This window comes from Labrus bergylta, chromosome 21 (genome assembly GCF_963930695.1).
Source record: "Labrus bergylta chromosome 21, fLabBer1.1, whole genome shotgun sequence".
NCBI classification, from domain to species: Eukaryota; Metazoa; Chordata; class Actinopteri; order Labriformes; family Labridae; genus Labrus; species Labrus bergylta.
The window spans coordinates 11,793,231-11,815,938 of NC_089215.1; the positions used below are offsets into that span (position 1 = coordinate 11,793,231).

The 22,708-nt window shown below is 40.0% G+C and overlaps 3 protein-coding genes across 7 annotated transcripts; all 3 read right to left on the bottom strand.

Moving 5' to 3' along the window:
* Nucleotides 1–285: 285 nt before the first annotated feature.
* smarcd2 (SWI/SNF related, matrix associated, actin dependent regulator of chromatin, subfamily d, member 2) lies at nt 286–10,149 on the bottom strand. The gene is made up of 13 exons (XM_020639390.3): nt 9,604–10,149; nt 8,235–8,431; nt 6,802–6,844; nt 6,589–6,711; nt 5,463–5,582; nt 4,663–4,758; nt 3,769–3,870; nt 3,508–3,669; nt 3,210–3,307; nt 2,692–2,827; nt 2,458–2,580; nt 1,616–1,717; nt 286–1,533 (listed from the first exon to the last, which is right to left on the bottom strand). The coding sequence occupies exons 1-13, from the start codon at nt 9,751–9,753 to the stop codon at nt 1,480–1,482; spliced, it is 1,506 nt and encodes a 501-aa protein (XP_020495046.2). The 5' UTR covers nt 9,754–10,149; the 3' UTR covers nt 286–1,479.
* A 1,385-nt stretch (nt 10,150–11,534) lies between these two features.
* On the bottom strand, nt 11,535–15,688 carry atxn7l3b (ataxin 7 like 3b). Of its 5 annotated transcripts, none has more exons than XM_020639726.3 (9): nt 15,546–15,688; nt 14,898–14,945; nt 14,648–14,771; nt 14,380–14,512; nt 14,105–14,276; nt 13,791–13,891; nt 13,658–13,680; nt 13,375–13,420; nt 11,535–12,475 (listed from the first exon to the last, which is right to left on the bottom strand). In XM_020639726.3, the coding sequence occupies exons 3-9, from the start codon at nt 14,696–14,698 to the stop codon at nt 12,459–12,461; spliced, it is 543 nt and encodes a 180-aa protein (XP_020495382.1). In that variant the 5' UTR covers nt 14,699–14,771; nt 14,898–14,945; nt 15,546–15,688; the 3' UTR covers nt 11,535–12,458. The 5 variants fall into 5 exon arrangements, with proteins under 5 accessions (XP_020495382.1, XP_065805886.1, XP_020495359.1 ...); XM_065949814.1 differs by having other exon boundaries at nt 11,535–12,489; nt 13,374–13,420; XM_020639703.3 differs by having other exon boundaries at nt 11,535–12,458; nt 15,546–15,686.
* Nucleotides 15,689–16,408: 720 nt separating this feature from the next.
* LOC109988032 (nucleolar transcription factor 1) lies at nt 16,409–22,155 on the bottom strand. The gene is made up of 16 exons (XM_020639358.3): nt 21,877–22,155; nt 21,615–21,790; nt 21,057–21,143; nt 20,786–20,941; nt 20,626–20,690; nt 20,452–20,524; nt 20,173–20,222; nt 19,128–19,269; nt 18,960–19,001; nt 18,816–18,875; nt 18,555–18,622; nt 18,252–18,441; nt 18,109–18,156; nt 17,928–17,993; nt 17,395–17,469; nt 16,409–17,309 (listed from the first exon to the last, which is right to left on the bottom strand). The coding sequence occupies exons 1-16, from the start codon at nt 21,908–21,910 to the stop codon at nt 17,262–17,264; spliced, it is 1,380 nt and encodes a 459-aa protein (XP_020495014.2). The 5' UTR covers nt 21,911–22,155; the 3' UTR covers nt 16,409–17,261.
* Between the last annotated feature and the right edge of the window lie 553 nt (nt 22,156–22,708).

Genomic DNA, 22,708 nt, shown 5'->3' on the forward strand with positions numbered 1-22,708 from the left:
ATTGATATATAATAATAATAATAATAATAATAATGATGTCTGAGCTGTTAAGAGACAGATATTATCAGCTGTACCTGTTGAAGCTGCTGCTCGACCAGCCCTGACATGCACACTCGTGAACTGACTCCTATTTGATTACACTGCTGAGGCTGTCTGGTATATAATGAGAATGAGCCCACGCTATTAATAACGATAAATACAACACGGGAAGTAGTTCATATAAAATATTTACACTTTTGTAAATTGTATCAGTGTGAAAACCATAGGAAAAAAAACAGTTAAACAAACATTTGTGAGAAGTTTATTGCAAAAAGGAATACTCAAAATGTATAAAAGATAAAGGCTTTTGATGAATGCGTAACATGCAAACATTTTACAAAGAGGCAGTACAAAAATATTTGTACATACAACATTTCTCAAACTGTGAGTGCCCTCTTCAAAAGACACATTTGGCACAGTGATATCTATAACATGGAATGTTTAAACCAATCCCCTCATACATAAGCTTGACAGCACAGCATTTCAATATTATATTGATATTATATTATAACTGTACACAACAATTTGGTGCATTGTAAAGTTGACACACAACATTTTCATTCCTATTTTCTAAATACCAGTTAACCATGTCAAAAGGAAAGGAACTCATACAAAAACCCTTGAATTCAAACAGCTCCAGAATTCATCTCCCTGGCATAAAAACAAAAGAACAAAGTAAACCCCCATAATAAAATATGAAATACACCATGTAAACATTCGAGAAGTTCATAAAAGCTGCTGACTTTTGTTTGGACACAACTGTAAAAAAAGAGGCTCAATATTTTCCCAAAGCAGAACTTTTCCCGGAATTACTCTCTCATTCAGAAGGAAATGTTTCATATCCAATATAATATAAATCCATATTTAAATAGGCTCATACCACATATTGCTCCTTTTGTTTTAGTTCATCAATAATTTTCTAAATATATTTTTAAAGTTCTAAATACATTTTTGATCAAACATTTTTTCAGTATGGTTTTTATGTTTTTGGAATGGAAGTCTTTGTTCTACCTCTACCAAACTGTTACCAGACACAACACATTATTTCTTTCCAAAGAGTATGGCTTTAAGTATGAACATAAAGAGACACAATGTAGCACAAGCGGTCAAACATCTCCTGAACAGCACCAACACCTATAATATTTTATGCATTTTGTACCATAAGCAGAATAAATTGAAAAAAAGGCCCCAGGCTCAAAAAGGAAAACAACAACATTGCAAGGCAATCTATGTAATATGTAAATCACCACTTTGGTCCCATATACTCGGCTGTATTCAGAAAGATTATCTATGGGACAGAATAAGATATGTATGATATCCCATTTAGAAACTGCTTTTTCAACAACAATAACATAAGGATGGCTTCATGAACATCTGAGCTCAAGCAAACATTAACATTTGATGGTTCAAGTTAAGCTGTGACTCCTCTGGATGATGTCTTTAGGTGAGTCGGATTCCCAACACCTGCTCCAGCTCTTGTCTTCTCTGCTGCACCTAAAAAACAAAACTTGCATTAAAAAAAAGATTTTTAAAACCTTAAGATTAGTATCTGCAAACCAGCTTTCTTTTTCCTTACCTTTGAGAAAACATATCGGCCCACTGCCTCAGGTACCCAGGGCGCCTGGTAGAACTCGGTCCTCCTCTCCTCCTCTGGGTTTCCCGTCACATCGGTCATCAACTGAGCACACAAGAAATGAATCTCTGATCATTCGGGAAACAAAAATTTGATGAATGTAGGGAACTGCTTCATTCCCGAGAGTCAAAATAAGGTTCTTAATAGTGGATTATTAATTGTCAATTTACTTTGCCATTGCTTAGAGAGGGAAGATAGATTATTTATTAAATTAAAGAAGCACTGTACCTATATGAGCGCATCAGCCCAACATCAAAGTCTTCCCCTTTAATTACTACTGTTTCAATCACAATCCATCTATTGAAGCTCTGTTTTTAGGTGCAGAGAGTTATGCCTGGCCAAATAAAACCACTGCTTATAAAATAACGATATTTAGGGGCAGATTTTTATGAATCCTGGGAAAGAGTTATACTCTATTATTATTTAGAGAGAACAAGTGACTCCAGAAAGATTTTAAACAAAAAACAAAATCAATTGAAGACAATTGTTGGTGGACTGAAAACTGAAGATAATTGAGAACTACTCTGAGTTAAAGAAAGAGCAGAAATTGTCATCTAGTAAAATCTCAGGTAGACCAGAGCCCTCTACAGTGACGTCAAGAAGCTAAGTGGTCATTACGCCTTTGTATTTACACATCGCATCCATAACAGTGTAATATTTGTGTCCTAGATCAGGGGCAGAACGCCTGCGCCCGGCCATTCCGCCACTGTGAGTTACACTTTGCAGGCGAGACTTAACAGGCTTGTTAAGTGTTTCAGAGCAATAAGTTGGTGGTAGAATCAAACCTTCAGATCTCTGCTCTGAGACTTGAGCCAGTCCTGGATGAAGTCCTGTGGAGTATTGCTGAAGCTCAGCATGAAGTCTCTCTCTATCTTCAGCTGGTTGATGTACTCGATGGTCTCATGAATCTATCAAGGATACAACCAGTACAGAGAGTGTTATTTTAAACAAACTACATCTTTGTTTTTCTCCTTTGATTACCACTACCGTTAGAGCCATTAGTGAGGTGTAAGCCTTGCCTTCATCTCCAGAGCAGCAATCTCCTGCTGGTTGGTTGTAGAGGACAGGAAACTGTTCATTTGGCCCTTCAGAGGGTCATCCACCTCCACATCGATGTCATAGCACGCCGTCTTCTTCTGGTCTGTGGGGTCCACACTGCTCAAAGAGGACAAGCAGACGGCACAAAGAATGAAAGTTAAAAGAAGGAGACGTTGATGCAAACCTGGAAGAGCAGACCAGGAATTATTCATGATGGACCAAACCTTTCACAGACAATGTGTTTTACACTACGACGAATAAACCAACGTTTCATACAAAAAGAGACAGAAAGAAAAGAAAAGAGCACCATAATAATACAAATAATTACAATAATTAGAAAATAATAATCGTGAAAAAAGGTCGTTAAAGATATTTTACATGCAAAAACTTAAATCTTTCCAAATACTCTGTAATACAATAAATAAGATCCAGAAGAAATACCGGCCAACTCCCATTTTCACTAAGACAGAAACAGAGCTGATGGTCCACACTCCCTTACCTAATCATGTGATTGATGATGATGGGGTCAGGGTGCTGCAGCAGGCCGGCCAGTTTCATGGGGATCTCAGAGAACCTCATGCGGGAACAGCCAAATATCTGAACAGCATTAAGTGAGAAAACAGAGAAAGTGTTACAGGCAACAAGTTATCAAGATAACAACTCAACATTTGCAGGGCTCTGCACATTTGATATAATACATGTAAACAGTATTTCTTAAGCAGTGTTAATGCAAACGCACAACTGTTGAGCTACAGTAGCATTTTGCTGCTAAGTTTAGCTCCACCCCCTCCCACTACCTGTCTGAAGTAGCGGTTGCAGTTGATGTACTCCTTCTCGTGACTATCCTGCAGCTTGTTGTTCTTGATGTAGAGCCACAGAGCTTGCATGATGCTCGCCCGCGTCTGCGTGTGCACGCCCAGAAGGCGAGCCAGCCGCGGGTCCAGTTTGTACTGAGGTGGCTAGTGGACAAAGCAAAATATAGATGGAGGGAAAATGATGTGTCAGATAAGCACGGCTTTCAAGCCGGCCAAACACAACAAATGGCAGATGGGTGCTACCTGGTGGTCCAGCATGAGCAGGAGGGTGCATTTGACATTGACATCCCCGGGACGTTTGACCTGGAAACCATCCGTCTCCTGAGTGGTGGGCATTCTGTGCCACTGAAACAAGAAAGTTATCAAACGTAGCTAAAATGAATTTAAAATAGACAAAGTTCTACATCTAAACATTCTCCCCATAAGCAAACCATTTACTTCACCTTTCCTCCCCCCCGCTGTTTTACCTGACTTGCATTGGTGTACAAAATACATTTAAAAGGCTGGTTTCACCCTTTCAGTGCTCAAACTGTAATACAAAGATAACATTGGTCCACAGCCTCAGTTACAAGAAGCACTAAAAACATAAATACAAGAATACATTAAGGGACAATCGAAAGTCAAACTGTACTAAAAATAATCAGCTGTGAAGAATAAAAAGCTTCATACTGGATCACTATTCAAAATGTTGTTGTATGAAGGCTTGGCTGATAAATACGTTTTTCAGAGGGTAGGAGCTTGAATTCACAGTGGAGAGGATGCTGAGGACACTGTCTGATGTGTCGAGCTTTAGACGTCACTCTCTAATGGTGTGAAACTAATCAGGTGGCTTAATGTTACTGACACTACTGATGTTTCTGTTCTGACCTCTTTATCTCATAATGAAAGGCTAATATCTCATTTAGTTGGACTGTACTTGTATAATAAAGGTCTCTCTATCTTTCATGTCGGAGAGATTTTAATAATCACTCCCTGCTCTGTCAAACAAGCTCAGAATGGTTCCAACAGTTTGAATGATTCCAGCTGAACTCCACTTTCTAACCAGGGCTGAAAAAAAACCCCGTCCTCTGTATCAAACATGTTGGTCTTAGTGTGCCCTCAAATGTTCCATCAAATGCCTTTTGTGTTACATCATACCTCTACTAAGTGGTTGTCAGGTCCGTAGAGCTCCTTATCGAGCTCGATCACCAGACTTTTGAAGAAAGAGGAAAACTTCTTCTTCTGCTTTCCAGGCTGAGAAAAAAAAGAAAAAAGAAAAAAAAGGAAGTTATAAAGCGTGAGAAAAGACAGAGATAGAAGAATGCTTTCTATCTCTGTCTTCTTGTTTCGCTGTGTCAGAGTGTGTGTGCGGCTGCATTGTTGAGCTCTGACCACATTGGGGGTGGTGAAGCATATAAGTGTAGACAACTAGAAAAAGCTGTTTCACCCCCGCCCTGACAACGTCTGTTTGCACAACATGACCCCATTCACTCCTTCCCTCATTTTTTTTTTTGTTGTTGTCAGTGACTCCATGTAAAACTCCTACACACTCCTCAACCAAGGGAGAGAAATTATCAGACAAAAAAAACAAAAAGAAAAACCCTCCTTCATGTGGCCTCAGATGACACAATGAGTGGAGCTGGAAGTGATAGATAGAGGGAGGGGATGGTATGTAACGGCCAGTGGTTTCAATTCCTTTTTTCCAAAGAGAACATGAGCTTGTGCGTGCGTGCGTGCGTGCGTGCGTGCGTGCGTGCGTGCGTGCGTGCGTGCGTGAGGAGCTGTGGGGTTGAGTGGGGAGAGCTGTAAACATCTGGCTGCATGGTCTGAGCCAAAAGACTCTGGCCAGCCAGAGCTGAGAGACTTTCAGAAACACAATAACCGAGGCTGAAACACTCGAGAGTCTGACCGCACAAGGACGATGAGGGAAGCGAGAGGAGGACGATTTCTCTACTTACTTCCTCCAGCAGTTTTCCCTCCACTCTCAGCTCCCAGGAGGACACCTTCTCGGCCTCCTCGCCTTCCGGCTTGCTTGGGGTGTATGTGTTGGAAATGTAGATCCTGAGCTTTCGTTTTTGCTGTGTCAAAGGAGACGAATGAGCAGATGTATCAGGAATTGAGTGAAAAGTAGCGCTCGAACACAAAAAGTAGAATGTTCATTTGACAGGGAGACTTTTTATGAACAGATGGGTGGAGGCAGCTGCTCAACAAAAGCTGGAAGTCATGGGTTTGAAAATCTAACATATTTAAAGTGGAAAAAAAACCCTGAACGATTATAACATGTTAAGTGTTTCAGAATCAGAATCAGCTTTATTGGCCATGTATGATTAGACACACAAGGAATTTTGCTTCAGTGAACTGTGCTCTCAGTGTACAAAGGTATAACGCGCGCGTGTGTGTGTGTGTGTGTGTGTGTGTGTGTGTGTGTGTGTGGCTGCATCGCTGAGCTCTTTTTTTCAAACGTCAAAAGACGTCCAGCAATTTCAATCCATACAGAAAACATCCTAAGACCTCACAGAGTGGAAGATTTATGGTGCATGAGGAGTTGTTAATGAAGGTGATGAAGTGAATCTTTCCCCTGCCTGGGTCACATTGCTTCAGGATTATCAGAGTGCACGTAATGCACATTTAGTTTGATAAGTTTCATGGGCATCTTTAGGGTCACTCTCCTCTCTGCCTTTCAATGTGAGGATGTCAGAGTAAACTGGATTCATTGGTCACTCTGGTTCGAGTTACTTGTTATTTTCTCTTACCAAAAATGTGGAGACAAAACCCGCTTCTTATACAGTCCCTGATGATGTGTGCAAAAGAACTACCTTACTTCTTTACTAAAACATCTTGAGTTTTGTTTGTCTGCACGGTAAACAGAGAGTTGCTCTTGTTGTATTTCTGGAAAAGTAGCTGCTCAAAAGGTTTTTGCTTTTATTTTATTTTTTAGCGCTTTGCTCTGCCAGTGAACAAAACGAAGCACGACTGAAATCTTAACAGCTTGAAAGGATACGATGAGTTAGAGAGACTGAGAGCTATCTGACACGATCCTCTCATTATCGTAAAATCGGGCAATGTGTTATCATGAAGAGGTACCATGATGGGCTTCTTGATGGCCTCCTGAATCTCCATACGCTTTCGGGCGATGGTCTGATCCAGTTTCCTCTCGAAGGCAAGGAGATCCATGTAGGCCTGAGACTCGGGGACCAGGTCTCGGATCTAAAGAGCCAACAACAGCAGTAAAATGTTAAAGGACTACGTCTGACTGGATTCATGAAAGATGTTTCAGAAGGGGGGAAACTTTCTTACCCTCTGTGGGAGAACTTTGTCAGCCATCTTGCGTCTTTTTGGACTAGATGACACAGAACACACTCAGCTAGATGACTCAGAATACTATCAACGTGAGTTTAAACTAGGAGGGTCCGACATCAAACATTATTTGAAGAAACAACAACATGCTGCATTATGTTGCCCACATTGTCCCAGCATTTAGCATGTTGTGAAGTGTTTAACATAAAGGCCTCATTTACTTCCTCTGATCTTCAGTCATTTGTGAAAACTTCACAAAGCAATTACAAAATCTCGTCCATTGCGATGTCTTCATTAACACACCCTGCGATCACCTCAGGCCCACAATTATCGTCGCCACGGACTTCACAAGAGCGGCTCTGTTTCTTGTGATTATATTACACAGTTCCACCTCGTTCTGACTTCATTTAATTCACAAGCTCTATAATGAGAATTTAGGAAGTTGCTCCTGGCCCTGTGGCTCACTAATCCTCCTTTTCTGGGAATTTTGCTATGAGATAAAGCGTGAAGGACACAAGAGGTTCATTGTGGAGCAGACTGTAAATGCCGCCTCACATCACGGCTCGCCACTTTTACAAGCGTGGCATCACTAAGCAGCTTGAAGTCAAAAATAACCGCTCGTGTTAGCTGCTTTGAAAGCAAAGGGGCCGGTCATGAGATACTCCGACCCTCGTGTCCGTGCGGTTCTGAGCCGCACTTTCTAACAAACAGTAACTTCACAAACAGATTGCAGAGAGAAAAACAGGGTGTTGTTAGGTCAAGACAACTATTCAAAAAAACATATGTTAATGGACGTGGTTAGATTTACATAGCATCCATCACTACTTAATTCTCTTTTAAATTGTTCCTCTCCTGGCTGTGGGAATCATCTGAAGTTATTTCTTTAACATAATGCTGTTGGTTTTAAAAACAGTCACTTCAACAATTCAAGGTTCGTCCCACAATTGTGTGTCCTCATAGCTTAAACAGGAACAACAGATAAGCATCACTATGAAGAAATCTCAACGTTTATCTGAGCCTGGACCAGTTTGACGAAGGCAAACAAGTTAATTCAGTGGCTTTAAGTTTAGAAGAAAAAATAGAAAATAATTGAAGGTTTAAGTGTTTTATGAAGAGATTCATTTGCTCAATAATTGATTACTTGAACAAAATGTGGACAATTTTGTTGTTCTTTCAAACGTGTAGAATTTCGAATTTTTTGTTTCATATTAAACAGAGTTGTTTGGACTGTTGTCAAATGTCACCTTAGGCTCTTGAGTTTCCCCCTCTTTTTTTAAATTGAGGAAAGAATCCACACATAAGTAAACAATGAGAAAAACTGACAGTTGCAGCCCATTCCCCTCGCCTGGCCCCAAGCTGTCCTTGTCAATCACCCCCCCCCCCCCCCCCCCCCCCGCCTCCTCTCACACAAACACTCTCACTCCTCACTTTACCCTCGTCTGAGGCCCCCCAGCCCCTCTGGCTGCTGCTGTTGATGCTGATGAAGGAACCTCTTCCTTGAGGGGTCCATGCTCAGGGGCCCCATGCCTGGCCGCATGGACATGTTCCCACCGCCGTAAGAAGGACCAGGCAGCTGACCCCCCATCGACCCCATGGGGCCCCCTACTCTGCCGGGTGGCATCCCAGAGCGCTAGAGAAAAGAGTAGATGCTGATTCTTTGATTTCAGGTTCACAGGAACTTAACAACGATAACATAGACGTGTGCTCCAGACCTCCTTCATCTCCCAAACTGACTTCTTTCCTTTTAAACTAAATATTGAATATAAAGAAGAAAAATAAGTGTGTTTTCCCAGCAGTGGTCTGTGTTTTAAAAAAACAAAGACATATCCATATCCAACAAATTTCCAGAATTTAAACAAGATAAAGCATATCAATAATTTTCTCCTGATTGAATTAAGAACATAATTTTACAGAAAATCAAATGATAAGATTAAGATATTTATGGCTGAAACAATGCAAATAATTACTAGTTCAACTAAACAGGTGTGCATATAAATCTGTAAATGATATGAACCGCTCTTTTCAGAGCAGGTTAAATGATTTTGGATATATGATCACAAGTTTTACACAGAAAATGACTTTTTTTTTTTTTTTTTTTACAATGCAGCTTTAGTCTGTAATAAATTAAGTTTCATATGAATTTGAATCTGTGTACTTGGTTTGGTCTGACCAAAACCCATACGGCTGTTACAACAAACACAGTAAATGCAAAAGTGCATATAATGAACTGAAGAGAACATAAAGGTGCAGCTGGTGGTGATTAAAGTGTGTGATAATAGATGCAGACTTAACTCTGACAGATGGGGGGGAGAAACTTACTTTTGTTTTTTTTGAGCTAACTGACAAGAGGGCTGAGGGCAACCACGTGATTCTGTCTTTCACACATGCAAAACAGCATTTTTCTATCAAACTATTTTAATTTAAAAAAAACAAAAACAAATAATAAAAGGTACACATGGTTATGTCACTGAAAACCCCCCAGGTAAAAAAAAACAACAACGTTTAAATAAATGTATTGGTGTTATTGTGTAATTATATACAACTTTATAACGCGGAAGTAGTCTCCGCACCTTGACATTTAAAAAATAACAATTATTGAGGGTTTTACTTTATCTAATATGAGTCAGATTCTGGATATCTTTAAAAAAAAAAAAAAATCAAATAATGTTAAGACAGCTAGTTAACTTTTTTTTTTTATTTTTTTATCAGCTTCAGTAACATAACTTTTTTTTATACCCCTTAATTTAAGTCAGACAAACTTCTCCTCATACTTAACAAAGACAAATGACTCAGTAAACCTACCTGTGGATACTGAGGCGCGTTGTTCATGCTGCGGGGATATCCCGCTTGAGCTGGCGGCATGCCTGGCATCCTCACGCCCGCAGCATGCCCCACATTCATGGGGTGCAGATTCGGATTCATCGGAGGACCCGAGAATCCTCTGGATGCCATTTCTCAAGCTCCACAAGTGGTCAAAACTTACACAGGTACAAGTACAAATAAAAGTCTAGCAAACTACTAAAATAAAAGTCAGTATTACTAGTTTAAAAGTAGCCAGCGAGCTGAACACATCGGTCGGCTTCTGGTTTGACAGCAAGCACACTGTCAACAGAAAAAGCTAGCTAATGTTAGCTCGTTTCAAGTTCCGGGGTTTTGCGTCTCCCTTACTTTGCTTGGTTTTTTTTTTTTTTTTGGACGCCAAATTGTGGTGGCTGGAGTTTGTCATCCCCTCCCTGCTGTGTCTTTCCCGCTTAACATCGTTGCAATTGCACCGTGTGGCTGATGGGAAAACATGATAACTTCCTTACTTCACGTCAAACTGAGAGTCTGAGGCGTTTATTCAAGTAACTTGCCTACACAGTACACACAATGCAGGAGGATGCTGCCTTCAGGGGGGCTCGGATATCACGATGTTCAATAGTAACGGGTTTCTCTAGCTTCTAAAAAAAACCCACATATCTTAAAATATTTAGTTGTAAAGTGCGTTAAATCGTTATCGAGCCCAAGTATATAAGTGACAGATTAAAAATGACTGATAAGTGAATAAAAAATGAAAGTATGCAAACGTTCACCTCACAGCATGGCCAAAAACATGGACATGTTGACAGCCCATAATCCATCGACCAATCTGCAATGCACTGAAGGCCTATACCATCCTCTGCCTCCAAATTTCCTCTAACAGCAGAATATTCAGAGCAATTTCAACTATTATCACCTATTAACTACTAACAAAAAAAATCCATATACCAACCAGCATTTTCACCCTTAAATAATTTGGCTCCTGGTTTTTTGTGAGTCAATTAGGTTAGGTACTTTGTGGTGATTTGTCACATCATGTGAGCATGAGGTAAACCTCATTTAAACTAGGGGCCACATAATAAGACAACAATGTGGAAACTAGTTAGTGTCAATGTTGTGGTCCTTCTGGTTGCGGTTAACACAAGTCATGAACACAACAGCGCTGGTGCATATTGCATCTGAACACAGACTGATGAGGGCAGAGATGATGAAGAATAACCTTAAAGAGCTATAAAGAAACAACCAGTTGTGGAAGAAATATTAGTTCTAACACTTACATAGAAAATACACGACTGTAAAAACACTCAAGAAGTACAAGCACAAGTCCTGTGTCTTAACCTGCTTCAGCACAAAGTAGAAAAAAGCATGTCAGGTGACTACAGTACAAACATGTATTTAATTTTAAGGTTTTTTGTGCAAATTTCAGATGTTCAGATGCATCAGTGTTTAAGCAGCAATTTATAAATTAACATTTGTGATGGAGTACTGCTATTACTAATATTAGTATTATTACTAATTATTGAGCTGCTTGTTAGAGCTCAGTTGTCAGACTTTAGCAGGAACACGTGAAGGCAGCATAACCGCCTCCCAGGGCAGTTTTCTTTTTACTTCTAGAAACAAAATGTAGAAGATTTGACTTTGGTTACAGATCCCAACACCAACTGTACTAACTTTGTTTTTACCCTCCCCTCACTCTCCTGAGATTAACATCTACGACAATATATTACTGAAATGCCTGTAACATTTAATGATTCAGAAAATATATGAATTAAAATAATCCAAAGTGAAACATCTGTAGTTTATTGATCAACAGCCTCCCCTGTTGGTCATTTCATCTTTACCTGTATGAACCTGAGCAGGGTTACTGAGTTTATTCTCAGTCCTCTCATCAAATCACTTCTCAGTGCCGTGTGTTAAAGTGAAGACAACACATATTGACAGGTAACAAATCATTTATTATGCTAGACAGATGAAACAAACTGAGCCATGATAGCAGCAATTCAACTATTGGAATATTTACACTATCACTTCACACTAAGGATACATGTAACCCTTTACAATGTAAACACATGATACAAAGACATTTTTGAATGCTAGAAAACAAGCTGATCTATTCACCAAAAAAAAAAAAAAAATGAAACAAAATAAACCTGCTTTCTGCAGCAAATGCCTGCTTGAACAGTTAAATCAAGTTTCCACAGGTGAATGACGAGGAGAGCTGCTGGAACTAAAGCCTGATAGTGAATGTGAAATAAAAGACAAACCATTAGTAATGATTGTCTTTGAAGTTACTATTTTCAAAAGGTGAGGAATCATATGTACACCTACTGGCTAATCATTTCAGTACTTTATAGAAATAACATAGTGTATGTGCACACGACACTCTTCACACAGCTGCCTCTGCTCGGCCACTGAATTCATTTAACAAGAATCTAGCTCTGTGCAGTGCCATTATAAATGGTGATATTCATTATTTTGGACTCCAGCATCAAAAAAATCTGAAACAAACTATAAAGTGTTGGTATGAAGATATTGTGAAAAAAAAAAAAACAACAACTGTCAAGTATACAGTGGGAGGTCTAGACTGCTTTTGCAGAGCAGCAAACGCCAATAATGTCACCTTAACATCGACGTCCATTGATTTCACGACATAGAGAACCAAAAGAGAAGTGTTATTGGTCTTCCCGTGTGTGTGTGTGTGTGTGTGTGCGCGCGCATGTGTATGTCTGTGTGCCGACACGCGACGCAATGAGAATGCGTGTTTTGTGGCTGAGTGTGTTATTGAGGGAATGCCTCATCTTTCATCAGCATGCGCGGGCTCTCTTGGTTGTCGATGCGACGTCGAGGACCCATCATGCCTATGGGAATAAACAGGCTGGATGTCACAAGCCAGTTACAGAAAAAGATAGTTATATAACATAGAAATACACTTAACAGTACATAACTTCTGTTGTGAGAGGGTCTGTCCAATAAAACAACAACAAAGACAAAGTTTGATGAGGTCATAAAGTAGCATTGGATCATGGGAGTTGTTGTTTTCACAGCTCAAGAATCATCGTTGTTGATAAACGTTTTATGGACTCAGGCAGAAGTCAAGATCAGAGATGAGTCATTATGTTCAAGTTAATATCAGCTGATGTCATTTTATTAAAGGATACAACCGCCACTCTCTAATGCACACAGAGCAACTATACTCATGACATACTAGTAGGTCTGTTGATTTTTAGAAATGTTGCATATTGTAGCTTTAAAATCTATTTGGAATATCTCCCTCAACAGCCGATCTCATTCTTCATACAACATTTATAACATTCTATACTGGCTTTACTTTATTCCCTGTATTTATCTTTAACCAAGACCCGCTGTACATAAGCAGCATGCCATTTTTTGTTTGTTTTACTCCAACTATTTTGATGTGACAATTTGAGACCACAAACATGCTAATGAGTTCTACAGAAAATCTGATTTGTTTTGTACTTTAGAAGAATTTCTACCTACAAAACAATTAGTCTTTTAGTGTTTAAACTAAATGATGTGAAATGTCTTATATATATATATATATATATGTATTCAGTGTTCCTGTGCCTCACAGGTTAGATTAATATTTAGGAATGTTATATGAACTATCACGTGTTCCTGATTTGCTGGAAATTCAAGTATTTCCACCTTTGTTGTGCAAGAACCAACAGGTTAAGCTTCCTGAAAACGTTGAGTATCTTATTACAACACAAAGTGCTCCTGATACACCTTAAAAGGAAACAAATGTCCACTTACTGTTCTTATGTTTGAACGATTTGGATCTTCTGGGTGAGTTTGGATTCTGGGAGGAAAAAGAAAATGTCTTCTGTCAGTATTTGAGGTATTTTCCTCCGTGTGTTCATAATACTTATTACTTAATGATCAGATATAACTGATTTGGATCAAATTCACACCGTAACGCAGCACACAGTCAAAACCGTCCTTTAACAGTTATAAACATCATTCATTTACTTTCCTCTAAATACTAAAGGTTTAATTCTGTTCACCGTTAGGGTGTTAGAAGAAAATAAAAAGATACCTTATCAGATTTCCTTTTCTTGGCTGTGAAATGAAAACAGAAATGTTTAGAATAAAGACATTCTAGTTTAATGTATTTAATGTCCAACGTCTGTGGATGATTAAGTTATAGATATTCAGCACCGGTACATCACCTTTCTTTTCTGCCCCATAGGACCAGTCATTATCGTTGACGTCGTCATTATCCTCTTGGTCACTTTCTGACTTGTTGTTAGTGTTGTTTCCAGTGACTATTCTGTAAAAAGCGAAGAATAAAGCCTGACACACACTGACTGACTCAGCATTCATCGCTGCACATAACCATGGAGTTATAAAACAAATACACTCCGACCTGAAACTCTTTTTTTAAATCGATGGAGAAGGAAAACCATTTCTTGCGGTATTTCTATCCAGGAAGAGTGATTACATACTCATGGTAACATGTTTTCAAGAGATTTGACTTTGATACCTTCTGTTGGCTATGCGGCTGCTGTTGCGGCCCATTCCCAGACATTTCTCCAGGTGTGGGGCAAAGCGTGAAGCGGCGATGCTTCGGCTACAGTTGGGGCATACACACTCCTTGTTTTTCCACTGGTTGTACACCTGGCCGAATACATCCAGTCCTGGCTGGTCCACAATTTCTGCAAATATAAAGACAGACACATGCACTTATAATCATCTTTTCTTTTTTTTTTTATGATTCAGTGTCATTTGATTCGACAGACAGAACAACTTTATGCTCACCGAAGTCCCTCATGCTTTCTTGGTCCGTGTCATCCAGGAAGAAATAGCCCTGCTTGACGGCCCGGTGGACCTCAAAGCAAAGACCCAGGCATGCATCCTCCACCAGGTCAGACAGGATGTCCTGAGCAAGGCCCTGGAAGGGGAAGGGGAGGGGGAGGTACAGGGACACACACACACACAGACACATGTCAAACCATGTGTGTTTACATCCTACAGATATAAAGTACATGTGCTGCTATTACAGTGTTGCCTGTCTCTGTTTGTGTACCTCCAGCTTGCTGTTGTCCAGGCTGGACATTGAAACCTCCTCCATTTTCATTTGCCAGAACTACCAGATGAGCCGACAGTGCTGTGTTCATGCTGTAGCGCAGCAAGCATTGGGCAAAACAGGGCTGCAGCAAGGGGGGGGGGGGGACACAGTTAGGAATGCAGTGGCTTTAGTGCTCTTTGATTAATAATGAGTGTAAATCAGCTTAAGGGTCGACATTTGACGCATTGACTTTGGTGTAAATACTTACAAACTGCACGGTGAAAGCTGCCAGGGAGACACTTCCCACCTTTATAACCTGTGAATCACAGAACTGAACTGAAGCGTTTGTTTGTTGAGCAGGAGGCTACAAACATCTCAATAAACAACACACAAAAGCAAAAAAATAAAAAATAAAATAAAATGTTAGCTCCGTTTTTAAACACCACCCTTTATCAGCTGGAGCATTGAAGCGTTCAGAAAGTAAGCTGAAACCTTGGTGAAGAAAACAAAGAGCGGTGCGATGAAAGGGGGCTGCTGCTGGATTTCTGCACACCACAAGAGGTTTGAGAGCGGCGCACAAAACCTCCACAACAACAGCAGCTACAGCTATCAGCTAACAATACGACACGTATAAAGCTTGGTTGAGTATGTAGAAACTGTGCGACGCGTTTGCGGGTGACTGAACGGTTTTTGTTGTTGGAAGAAATTACATTTAACTACAGCCGAGGCTCGTCCCCGAACCCAACACCGCTGCTGCTGCTGCTGCTGCTGCTGCACTGCGTTTTTCACTCTCTGAATTCCTCCTTCAAACATCGATTGAGGAAAAACAAAATACCCCTGTGTCCATATATAACATCTATCACTGGTGCAAACCCGAAATCACAGCCAAGCAAACGGGCTAATTGTGTTTATTTACCTATTTCGGCAGGCATCCATCTTTACATCACAGGGATCAGACAGTAGCAATCGATCGCTGCACGAGTTTCCACCACAGAGCGCTTCCTTTACAGCCCCGGCGGCCGGGGACTCACTCTCCCTCCTCACACCTAGCCCAGCCCAGCATGTGACTGCGAGTTCACCCGAGAAACCAGGGTTAAAATCGGCCTTTTTTGGTTGGACAATATAAATGCAAACCAACGCTTATTTTATAGTCAATGAATCGAAATGTTAAAAAAAAACGTGAGAGCTGTTGATCAGTGTTTCCCGAAAAGTAAAAGTTGTATTCATGCCCAATAGATTTCAAATTCACCACCATGAAGGAGTGAAAGAAAATATATCAGACTTTAAGAAGTGGCAATTAGATGTCTTGATAATGGATGAACAGTTATCAAAATGATGTGCAGGTAATTTAAAACGAGCAATCGATTACCCCTTACAGATATAAACTATAGGCCTAATCATATATTACTTATTTTTTTTCCCCTGATCTGACTTGTGCAGTGTTGTTTATACTTTCCTGTATCAAGCACTCCAGGATAAATCACACGTGTATATAAAATGTTTATCAATGAGGTGTTTCTCCTCTCAATCCAAACCAAAGAGTTGGCAATCCCATAAACCATTTTTTTCAAATAATCTGCCTGAGTGGTGATTAAAGTGTCTATTGTACCCTTAGACTGTGTTTCTCTGTGTACTGTGTACTCTAATGGTACAATAAAGAGTGTTTGTTGTTGATGACTTGATACATGGATTTACCTCAGACAGATTATGTTGTAAAGGCCAGATTCAAATATTTTTTTTAGCCCTGATTCCCCCCCTCCTATTTTATGCATTGTTAAGTATTCTTAATTAATACATTTATTAAATATATTCAGGATTGCTTTGATAAAATTGCACATAAAAAAGGGGATGAAGACCATTTAAGGACATGTAGGTTAGAAAACACCAAGTCAAATGAACTCTGCAATAAAAAATGATTCTGATTATGAAATAATGAAGGCCCTAAATTAAGATATACGCATAAGGAATCCTATAATCACAACAACCCTTTAAAACAAATCTCTCTCAATGAGTTTCTTATAATAGAACCCCAAACGCACAACTTTTATTCAAAGTAAAAACAGTTTTGGTCATTTTGAGAAAGATTTTATAGAAAGTGAAGAATTAAAATCCTGTGATAACAAAATAAGGCCATAGATATTTAAAACCAGGTGCTCCAGGGTTGAAAGGTCTACAGTCACATCAGTTGATATTGCCAAACGAACACCCACAAATTGGGAAACCTAAAGCTCATGTTGTCCTTGCGGCTCTGGGAAATTCCAATTTGTACTTAAAATGTTACAATTCACTTAGCAGACGCTTTCATCCAAAGCGACGTGCATCAGAGAGTAAGCACTAATCCATTCATACACCGCCACTGAAGCAGTGGGAGCAACGCAGGGTTGAGTGTCTTGCCCAAGGATGTTGCTCAGCCGGGGATCAAACCCTTGACCTTCCGGTTGAGAGGCGACGTCTCTACCAACTGAGCCACAGCAGTACTTTGTGTGGGAGGACTGATGGTGGCATCCTCACTGCTGTCATTAAATGTAGACTTTGAGTCAGCCATCGTAGCAATCGTCTAATGTCTTACATGCGAAAATCCCAATCTGAGGTCGATGTGTGAAAGTCGCCCATGCTGTCGGTCCTTTTAACATCAATATAAATCAAACATGTTGTCATCTCCTTCCTCCAGCTCCTCACCCTGTGGACCAAAAGATGATGTTGAAAACTCCTGAATGTAGAGGATGCAAATTAAATGTGCAAAAACAACAACGTAGCGTTCAAACCTCCAGAACGATCACTTCTTCTTCATCACTGCTGCTGCTGCTGCTGCTGCTTTCAATGTTTTCGTCTTCTGAATCCTGTGCGACAAACAATAAATATGAGCCGGAAGATAAACTCAAACCTCATGTACAGATGGATGATTAAATAATTGCAGTTACTGCAGAACAGTTACAGATAGATGGTGAATACAGTCTTATGTAATACAAAAAGTGTATATAGGATGTATGATATAATATAACATAGATCATATAATACACAACCTAATAAATGTACATAGGATATGTTCAGGTGTAAAAGCAGTGGTTCAAAAAGCAAAGTGAGTTATTTTTATTCTTTATGAATTATGTAATATTATCCAAATTATTATTTATGTTTACCCCCATTATGACTGTAGTCACACTGTAACCAGCCAAGTCAAATGGACTACAAACACACGAGCAGAAATTCAAATAAATGAAAGAAGCCAACATCATCATTAGTGACTGTGATGGAATAAACTGAAGGCACGACTTCATTGGTTTGTATTTGCACTTACTGATGGTCTGTGGGAGGGATCTTTACGGTAAGGAACTGTTTTGACACCGTCAAGGTATTTATGTTTCTGCAAAGGAAAGAAGTTTATTATGAATCTTGGAAAACGGTCTAAGAAAAAAGACACATTATATATCTGAAACAAAAAACAACAAGGTGCTTGATTTCTTCTTGCGAGTGCTTACACTGGGGTTAACCAACAGGTAGTCTTGCTGCTCCGCTGGCGTCAATTTCTGAAGAACGTAACAGGCGAAAAAAGTTAAGAGAGCTTCCAGTTTTAAAAAAAAAGAAAATCCTAGAGAATAAATAAACAGAAGCCGAATGTTACCTTGAACCACTCCTGCAGCTCCTTTGCATATAGTCGCATATTGTCATCCACCTTCACTTTGTAGCGATCCTTCTCCTTTGTCGGGAGGTCCATCCACATTTGGCTGACCCTGCTGAAGACCTCCTTTGAACTTGATGATTTATTCTTAAGAAGTTCCATTTGCTTTTTGGTGAAAATGGCATTACCAGATCTGTGAGGCAAGAAAAACCTCCGTCAACAGTAGCCGAGGCAAAAGAGAGCTTGACGTGTCGACAGTTTAGCTTATTGTGTAGTCTTGTAAAGTCGCTGAGATTATTAGCTCACCGAGAGGGCATCTTGGGCTCGCCTTGAAATGTCTTCACACGCCTCTTTACTGTTTGAGCCTCAGAAACCTGCAAATCAATGATATGAATTACGTTCAAAGACCAGGTCCATCCGATATAATTCTTTGACACAAGAAATCCACAAACAATCCAACATTGGACATCAACTGTTGTTTATGTGAATCACGGTGAAACAGAAACAGACAGAATTGAGAATTGGTAGCTGAAGTGAGTTCAATCATAATCTGTTACTTCTTCTAACCTTGGGTCTTTTGATGCCGTGCTTTTCAAGGATCTGCTCCTGCTTCTCTGTGTCAAATCCCTGAGAAACACAAACATTACCGTTTACACAAAGTCTGTCAGTGTCGGCTCAAATGCTGCACCTGTGGTCTTATGAACAACTGACCTTTAGATAGTCCTCCAGCTTGACTGAGAAGTCCCTCCTCAACTGAAAGAAAAAGAAAAGCTTTTCATTCTGACTCAACATCACTTCACTGGAACATGACCGTTTTGTACAGCAGGTAACGAAGAGGGTTTATTTTCCCGCCCCAACAGTGTGCCTCTGTGTTCATACCTCACTGCAGCGTTCTCTGTAATCGCCCCTCTGCTTCTCAGTCAAATCTCGCCATCGCTGGGCCCACACAGTCACGTTGTTTTTTCCAGTGTCCCCCTCAATAGATGCCGCTTGCTCTTTGCAAAACAGATTGTAGCCATTTCTAAAGACACAAACACAAACACACCAAACATTCAACCAGCTGCCGGGGAAGTTACTGTTGTCTCAAGGTGGATTAGTTAGGTCACCGGTTTCTCTCGGCAGTTTCATGATGTGTACCGCGCACAGAGGCTACGGCCCTCGAAGTGGCAGCCCCGGGTTTAACTCCCACCCTCAGTCATTTACCACGCCACGCCCCACTCTCTTATCCCTGTGTCCGACTTTATTCACCGTCCTGTCTTCTCAATAAAGGCATGAAAAGCCCATTCTATAATCTTTGGATTGTTTAAGTTATAAATAAAAGGTGATCAAATCTGTGCAAAACCTAAGTCTTACTGCTGACGCCCAACCACAACCATCGCTGTCCTCATTAATGCACGGCCTGCTCCGACCCTACCTCAGCGGCAAGTAAGTGTGGACAACAGGAACGCGAGGAATACAAAGGAGAAATCCTGCCTGCATGTTATCCCATATGCTCTTTTGTAAAGCGGCTCGAGATTACACTTGTTATGAATTGGCGCTATACAAATTATGCTTGACTGACTGATAATCCCCCAGACTTTTGTGTTCCTCCAGAGGGCTTTCTAATATGTAATCACAAAAGAAATAAAGACAGAAATAAATATTCAGTATGTTCCTTTTGGAAATACAACACCCCTCCTTAGTGGATGAAGCACTAAACGTAAAAGCACCTTTTCAGTGACAGCCCCTCTCATTGGCTGAATCTAAACGTGATAATGTTCTCAAACCTTTGATTGTTGTACAGAAGTGCATTGTATTCACATGAGGAAATTAAAATGTGCTGTTTTTCTGAATTAACTTCATAAGTAACACGTGTGTGTGTGTGTGTGTGTGTGTGTGTGTGTGTGTGTGTGTGTGTGTGTGTGTGTGTGTGTGTGTGGCTTACACAGGAGGCTTGGGAGGAATACCATGTTCACCTTCAATGTGCTCTTCATCCTGTTTTTGCAAGAGAGGTCACATATTTAAAGTTAAGTTCAGATCTAAAACCAAACACTTCTATATGATATATACTGTTGTTAATCATTGAAATATTGTGTACAGGTTTTGTCCAGGGGAAACAACAGCACACAGTAAGACAAAAGGGTCTGCTTAATGAATTGTAATATTGTAGTAACCAGTACATTGTGGTAAATGACTACCACTAGCTGATGTGACCATCACATACATGTGTGTCGTCTTCCAAGACCCTCTTCCTCTTGCAGCTTCTTTTTGGCATGGGAGGTAAGTTATTTTTTTCCCTGAAAGACAGAAACTTCGGCTTGAGACTGGAGATGCACAGGCAGCAGAGGTCATATAACATTTGATGTTATACACATTGCCATTAATGCACATTTACTACCTGAACTCCTGCATCTTTGTCCAGTATTCTTCAGCTGCAAGCTTGTATTTCTCCGTATACCGAGCCTGAAAAAAAATGTTGGTAATTCACCATTATTTCCAAATGACTTTTACCAACAAGTGCTTTTTTTTTTTAAGCAGCAGCATCTCCATAACTTTACCTTCTCTTGACGTGAGAGATTTTTGAACTTCTTGTTTAGGGCCCTCAATACCTTCTGGCTTTTCATCTCTGGGTGCTTCTTGTGATACTTGGCACGGTTCTCTTCATAAAAGACAGCATTTGGAGGGCTTGGTCTCTTCGGGAGATCTGGGTAGATCTGCATAAAGAATTACACCTTGAATCCAACTGTTTCAAGCTTTTCGATAGGAACCCTTCAGTCTGCAAAAACATCTAGATTACGGCTTTTATCAGGAGGGCTGGTGAAGGCGTACCTTTGAGATGCTTTTATTCTTCACAGGGTTAGAAAGGGTGTCTTCAGCTTCATCCACAATCTCTGCAAGGGTCCGCATCTTGCGCATCTAAGCAAACGCAACGAGGATATTTGACTTAACGTACAAAGAAATATTCTGACACTCTAAATTGTAGATTGATGCAGTTTTTTTTATAATCAAAGGGAATAATCCCAATTAGTTATTTTATTAATGATAATATACAACAAAACAAAGTGTTCAGCGCATAATCTTTAGTGATCACCTATGTATATTACTTTTAAAAATTGTAAACCCATCTTGGTTTTCATGCAATTCCTAACACTATCAGCCTGTTGATATATGATCATGTGCAATAATTCTTTATTCCTGGCAGTTCTGAATTGAAATGCTCTTTGTGAGTTAGGAAGTGACCCACATATCTGGATCTATAAGCAAAATGTCTTCATCATAGGGAGCTGTGTGCAGGTTTATACTGCGTCTTAAAAGCCTCAGTTACTGGTGACTGTGAAGTGGAACTGTTCTCGTCTCCTAAAAGGTAAGAATGACACTGTGACGTACCCTCGACAAAATCTCTGTCCACTTTCCCAGGCATGCCTCGGGAGAGAAAGGGGCGAAAGCCACCTTATTCCAGTCCACAGCTTTCAGTCCTTTGGTGTATATGCTACATTTTTCGTTTTCTGGGATGCTGGTTTTCAATGCAGCACAAAGCGCCTGCAGGTCTCCTCTGGTCCACTCTGCAGTCAAAGTTACACCGACACACTTTAGTGTCTTCAGATATGCAAGTTTAATATCAGATTTCACATTTGTTAGCGGTACTTACCAGGTTCATCAACAATGCTGCTGTTTTTACTCATATTTCAAAGTAGAAAAGTTTACCGCACGTAAACCGGGCACAAACACGTGACTGCTGCTTAGCTAAACCTTTGAGCCTAAATTACCGACAGATTTTCAAAGAGCTCTTCATATTTTACCGAATGCCCTATTCAATAACAATAAAGTATTGTCCACCAGAGGAAAGAAACACACAAAGGACCTTTAGAGAGACCTTTAAAGTTTATTTATTGTGTGTTTTTTTTTTAATTTTTTTTTTTTTTTTTTAGCATACATCAGGAAACAAAACAAATAATCCGGAAGGCTTCGCAGCAACCAATCAGACAGATGAGCCCGCCTCTCACTCTTCTTCTGTAGGATTTCCGATAGAATGTAGACTGGAGAGTGAAATGCTGCCCTCTATAGACTGTAGGCGGAAAGGTTGGAACTGCTTCTCAGAATATAGTGTCAGAGACCAGAATGGATTTAAAAATATCAGTAAAGGAGGCCCTGATCTGATAACACGGATTTCCTAAATTGTTTTAATCTGCAATGTTCTTTCATCTTTACTTATTATAAGATAGTTCAACATGATGAACTGTTTCCAAACTCACCCTGGCAAAGACTGTCTGTATGCTTGCCTATGACGTTAAGAAAACCAGTCCCAGCCTGTTGTGAGAACATCATCCCTTCTCCTGAAATTTAATATCAACTTACCTTGTTTTTAACAGAGCATAATTATGCCTATACCCTCATTTTCTTCTTTCCACTGTTTTTTTTGCCACTGAAGCTCCAGTTTTCCTTTGACAATAGGCCCACGAGAACAGCCTTATCCTTTTTCT